Genomic DNA, 6,086 nt, shown 5'->3' with positions numbered 1-6,086 from the left:
TTAAGTTAAAGCAAACAGCCAGAACAATACATATGCAACTTCTACTACACACAATATAAAGAAAGTAAATTATAACCTCTTTAAAACAAAAGAAAAGGTACTAAAAAAGCCAACACAGTGGTTATGGACTACTCCATCCCTGATAACAGGCTGGGTTCTGTGTTTAGAGAACAGTTGTTGTTTGATTATTTAAACTGAAATAGCATGAAATACAGATTCAAGTATAAATAAAAAGTTAATGGAGTTACACAGATTCTATGAGAACAAATTCTAGGTTAGTGAGGGGTTCGGAAAAAAAATTTACTAGCAAAAGAGATCACGAATGGGCTCAGGTTTCTATTCATAGTGGTGAGGGACAACAGGAGAAATTACCCAGGATTTTTGTAACAATTCCTTTAATAATACACCACTTTCATAACAGAAGTGTTTTACACTTGCACAATGTTAATAACTTTATTATACATGGAAGCCTGTAATAGGCTGATTACACAATAAGACTGCAAACAACCACTGGTACCTTCCTGACAACAGAAAAGTACAGAAGACTGAAACATCACCAAGAGTACATAAAAAACCATCATCATAAACATCACCAAAAATTACATTAAAAAACTAATCAAAAAATTCATTTGCAAAAAGTGGTTTAGAGCAGTGCCACTGCGTTTCAGCAGCTTTGAATGGCCACCAGTATTTCTAGCAGGTTTCCATGGCTCCACAGGCATTAATCAGGATTCACATATAATAAATAATGTACCACAAAATATACATAAAGTAAGGCAATAATTCCAAAGAAAAGTTCTGTTGATATTAACAAGCCACTCAAGTTCTACTTTTGTAGTTGATGCCATCACCAGAATCCTTTGATGGAATTGCAGCCTTAGGCCCTAAAAGCCTGCCATGATGAACTGCTGCAAGCCCCTCTCTCCGTAAAGAGCTCCAGTGACACCACCGGGACACTGCTGGGCACAGGGGTCCGGGGTAGCTGATCCTGATGCAGGATAGGGGCCTCGCTATGTACAATTGGGAGTAGATTATTTCTTATCATACATGGAAACCTCGACATCGTTCTAAAACAGGTGGGTGTTCATTGTTCATCACCTGATGTCATAAGACATCAGAAAGCATATCATAAGATATGCATGTTCTGGAATGTAAATTTTTTTAAATGCTATCTATTATGTTGGGATGAGAGAGACAAGGGGAAAAGGTGGGGAAAAAAGGGGATGGGGAAGGGGGGGTGGATGGGGAAGGGGGGGTGGGTGGGGGGGGCAGGTAGACAACCAAGATCAAGTCCAGAGGAACCAGGAACACAATAAAATAGAGGGAATCCTTTACACTAAAAGAATATGAAAAGGGGAAGAGCAGGAAATGGACTTTTTTGAACCGTGTGTAACAAATAACGTATCCCAAAAGCCCATCTGGATTAGGACTGTAGTTTCAAGTTGGGGTTCTAATGACATGAACCAGCTGCACACATTCTGCTCTCACGGTTTGTGTCAACAGAATCTCTTTACGGAATTACAGTCTTACACAGAAGTTCTGGGGACATTACTGTTCAGATTAAAGCTACCGTGCTGGGCTCATTGTGCAGACCCGAGAATATTTGCTCCACCTGCCTGGAATGAGCGTCACCTGGAAGAACAGGAGTACTTTAAAAACAACAAGATTTAGGTAGCAAAATTCTTTCAGATCAGCTGACGTAAGAGACAGCAATTTGAAATGTCAAAGATCCCTTCCTCAAAAAGCTGAGATATATTTGTCATCATTTGTAAATTGGAAGTTCCAATACACTTGCAGTGCATAGAATTCCCATGCTTCATTACACTTTCCTGAGAGTAAAGCAATTAGAATAAACTTTAGTCCTAGGAACAAAGTTAATTTTTTGCATTTTAAAATCTTGGGCTATTCCCTGACAATCTACATAATGTAAATTTGATTGCTAAACATTGTCACTTGAACAAAAACGCTATTTTAAAACTATTGATTTTTGATTAAAAACCATAATAAACAGAGCTAAAAAAAAATCACACTAACAAAATAAACTAAATATGAAAAGTTGCATTGAAAGGGCATGTTACATTATTCTTAAAAGGACCGTGTAGAAACATTCCAATGGCAGTGTTGTCAAAGTAAAACAAATTACATTAAGAAGACCCCACAGCCTGGTCACAGTCAGGACCTTACCTGTAACTCTGGCTGGTTGGGGTTTTTACTCGTGTACTACATGGCTCACTTACATCAGACATCATATTTGTATACCCTGAGAAATCTGACACTGAAGTCCTTACTCTATGGTCCACTTCTCCATTAGAGTTAGTGATAAAAGTCATTGGCACCCTGCTGCCCGACTTGAACTGAGAACCAAACGCTTGTGCAAAGTTCTCGATCTGGTAGGTTGCTCTAGGCTCTATGTCCTTCTGAGGATCTATCTGGCTGGTTAACTCCTGAGACGGGATCTGAAAGCTCGTTGAGGATTCTAAGTTTTTCTGTTCCTTCTGACCAGTCAGTTTCTGAGATGTTGACTGGTAGTTCGATGAAGTCTCTAAGTTTTTCTGCGGATCGATGAGATCATCCAGCTCTTGAGAAGGAGTCAACTGTTGATGCGAAGCCTCCAAAGCAGACAAATAAAAGCCTGGCTGAGAGCCAAGCAACATCCCAAATGGAGGTTTTGGCAACGCAGTTGGCAATACTGAGGTAACGGATTGGCTGAAGCCACACTCAAGTGGAGATGTAGTGTATATCTGTTTGTCTGGAAACAGAGTGTGGTTATGGAGAGTTGAAGACAAGCTAACAAACTGGAAACTGGGTCCAAAAGCAAAACCAGTGCTGTTGGTTGTTCTTTCAAAGGCTTGTTGGAGGTATTTTGAGTATTCTTGCAACATGCTTGCCTTATCATTTGAAACTGTTTGAGAGTTAGGGCTCAAGTTTTCTTCCTGAACCATGTCTGAATGTTCTCCTGAGGTGTGCAAGTCCACACGCTGTTCAGTGATACTGAAAGGATCTTCTTTCTGGCCTTCCGATTTGTGAGAGTACTGGTCCAAAAGGCTCTGTAAGACTTCATCAGGAATACCAGACTTGTCGTGGCAAGACTTTATTTCATTATTTAAAGATGCTGAATCGATAAGAGATAAAGGAGCTTCGTTATCCATAACGCTAACACCTGGAGACTGGATGACGGACTGCTGGGAAGTCATGTGTCCGACATTAAGTGAAAAGGCACTGTTACTGCTTGCAGTTTGTAAGTATCTTCTTTTCTTTGAAAACTGCATGGCATCATCATAATTGCTACTTATTTGACCCGGTTTACCACCTGTACTTTGGAGAAGGCCAATAGATTCTACACTGGTATTGGCTACTAGGCCTAGAGAGCCACTCTGTTTCCCAGACAGTGGTTTTTGCCCCAAAATATCTGGCAGTGGTGATACAAAATTAAGATAATTTTTGTCTCCTTGTTTTCTGCTCGCTTTTTTCAAGACCAATTTTGGCACCTTTTTCTGAAGTTCTTCTACGCCTGTGCCAACTAGACCACCACTGGAAGACACAATAGGAATATCAACTGCATAACTTGACATGGCCACATTACTTGTAACTTGAGATTCAGCGATTTTGCTGCTACACTTACTTCCTTTGTTTTCAGTGGATGTATTTTTTGTTTTACTTTTTCTCCTTGAGGAACTTGTATTTCCCTGAGACAATGCAGCCAAGCTACCCATGCTATTTGATGATCCGGGCTCCATTCCAGCCCCCGCTTTACCTATGGCTTCACCACATGTTCTTCTGTGCTTTAACAGTCTATCAGTCCTTGAAAAATACTGCTGACAAGTGTCACATTTGTATGGCTTTTCTCCACTATGCGTCCTCTTGTGTCTTTCCATGTGGTACTTCTGGATGAACTTCATACTACACTGGTCACACCCAAAAGGCTTCTCCCTACTGTGGATCTTCTCGTGTCTCTGCAGCAAGTACTTCTGGATGAAGCCCATGCTGCACTGGCTGCACTGGAAAGGCCTCTCCCCGGTGTGGATGAGCACGTGCCTGCGCAAGTGATAGGAGCTCCTGAAGGCAGCACTGCAGTGTTCGCAGACGTGAGGTTTCTGGCTGGGGGACGCGACGGCACCTTCCCCATCTCCCACCAGGGGGGGTTTGGATGAAGCGCTCGGCTTCCGCTTGGCTTTGATTCCCTGAGTTTCTGGCTTTGGCCTCTTTGCCTTCTTGACCTGGGCGTCGTGCTTTGGCTCACCCGCGCTCCCTGGAGCGCCCTCGCCTCTGCCAGTCAGCAGCAGGTCTCGGTGGGGATGCTGGTGCAGATGGTGAAGAAGGCTGAGGTCCTGGATCACGCTCGGGCCGGTTCCTTCGCCGCTGCCCAGGCCGGGGGGTCTCTCCTCCGCCGCTCCCCCGAAAAGCCCCCCGTAGTGGTGATGGTGCTGCGACTGCTGCTCCTCCTCCTGCTCGCTGGGTTTCTCTTGCTTGATGCTCACCAGGGACTGCAGGAAGCCCCAGGGGCTCCTCTGCGAGGAGGGCGCGGACGGGAAAGCGCCCGCCGGCTCCTTCTTGAAAGTCACGTCCTGCGGGGGCGGAGGCGCCGGGGGCTCGCCCGCCGCCGTGGAGGAAGCGGCGGCGGCGGCCGGAGGTAACACGCACTGCGGGGGGTGCTGGGCCGCCGCGGGGGGCGCGGCCGCCCGGGCGAAGCTGGTGACCGGGGGCAGGCGGTGGTTGAACATCACCATGCCGGGGGGGAACGTTGGCTCCATGGCCGCCGCCCTCTTGCCGCCGCCGAGGAAGCCGCTGCCGAGTTTCATCCCCCGGGAAGGCGGGCCGGAGAGGAGGCGCGGCCCAGAGGGGCTGCGGGACCCGCCGCCCGCCCGCCCGCCAGCCAGCCGGACCGCGCCGGCTCAGCGGGCGGCTCCCTCGGCGGCCCGGCAGCCGCCGCCCGGGCGCATCGCCGCCTCCCGCCCCGCGCCCGCGGCGGCCCCGGCCCGGCTGCACTTACGGCTCCCGCCGCCGCCGCCAGTTACAAATATCGCCGCGTCCGCTCCACAATGGAATTAGCAGCGCCCGCCCCGCCGCACATGCGCGCCGCGCGGCACGCTGGGAGCCTCGGCCGCACGGGCCGCGGGCGCGCAGGCGCGGCGCGGGGGGCGCGGGGTGGGCGCTGCCCGCCGCGGGGCCGGGCCGGGCCGGGCGGCACCGCCGGGACGCGCTCCGGGAGCCGCGGGATCCCTGCGGGCAGAGCGGGGCGCGGCCTCCGCCCCCGGCATAGCCCGAATAACGGGACCGGGCACCGACGCTCGCCCGCGGCGGGACGGGCGCAGCCCGGGAGCAGAGCGCAGGTGCTGCTCCGGAACGCGCGGCCGGGCCGGTCCCGGGCTGTGCCAAGCTCCGAACGAGGGCAGCGGCTGCGGCTCTCGCGATCCGGGTGGAGAAGCGGCAGATGCAGAAAGGCTAAAATCGAACGTTTTAACAAAGGCTCGAGCGTGTTGCTGTCTGATCCCAAACCAGTGACATGAGATGCACGTAACGCCACGGAGATAACGAAGCCGCTCCGCTCCCTGAAACACGGCCGATGTTCTAGTGGGATGTATCCACCGGGCACATTTGACTCGTGCTGCTCCCACGCTCCACGCCACGTACCCGCTGCCGAGCGGGTCTGCGGTCCCAGCCTTTAACAGCTGCGAGCTGGGAGCGCTGAGTGCAGCCCTGGTCCCCTGCGGGCTGGGACATCGCGCCCGGCTCAGCTCCCTGGGGCCACGGCCGGGATTCTTTGGCCCACTGGCACCGCAAAACCCGTTCTAATTATGCTCATTGCTTGAGCTACATGTACAGAAATAATTCATCCTCATACTAGACATGAGATAAAATTGTTATTTTGAAATAGTACCTTACACCTCGGTTAAGCAGGAGACCTTTTCCACTATTTTTCTAATAGTCCATGCCCTCCTTGGAGGATAATAAAACATAAATAGAATTCTGCTTAATTTCTGAGTGCTTACTTCAAAAGCTTTTTGTATTTCTGTAAGGTTTTAAAATGCAAGCATCAGAGGGGTACCTTAGCTTAAAAACTTGGAATTAAACGTATTCATACTAAT

The 6,086-nt window shown here is 49.4% G+C and overlaps 1 protein-coding gene across 1 annotated transcript; it reads right to left on the bottom strand.

Annotated features, from left to right (window-relative positions):
- Nucleotides 1–1,246: 1,246 nt before the first annotated feature.
- Nucleotides 1,247–5,054, bottom strand: ZNF281 (zinc finger protein 281). The gene has a single exon (XM_030226775.2). It carries the CDS (start codon nucleotides 4,797–4,799, stop codon nucleotides 2,181–2,183), a length of 2,619 nt encoding a protein of 872 aa, XP_030082635.2. The 5' UTR covers nucleotides 4,800–5,054; the 3' UTR covers nucleotides 1,247–2,180.
- Nucleotides 5,055–6,086: the final 1,032 nt, after the last annotated feature.

The sequence above is a fragment of the Serinus canaria genome, chromosome 8, assembly GCF_022539315.1.
Source record: "Serinus canaria isolate serCan28SL12 chromosome 8, serCan2020, whole genome shotgun sequence".
NCBI classification, from domain to species: Eukaryota; Metazoa; Chordata; class Aves; order Passeriformes; family Fringillidae; genus Serinus; species Serinus canaria.
The sequence above is the reverse complement of the archived record's forward strand: the minus strand, read 5'-3'. Positions and strand labels throughout refer to the sequence as shown.

Bases quoted from the DNA above. Each gene is read 5' to 3' on its own strand.
- ZNF281 (XM_030226775.2), bottom strand. From the start codon at position 4,799: ATGAAACTCGGCAGCGGCTTCCTCGGCGGCGGCAAGAGGGCGGCGGCC.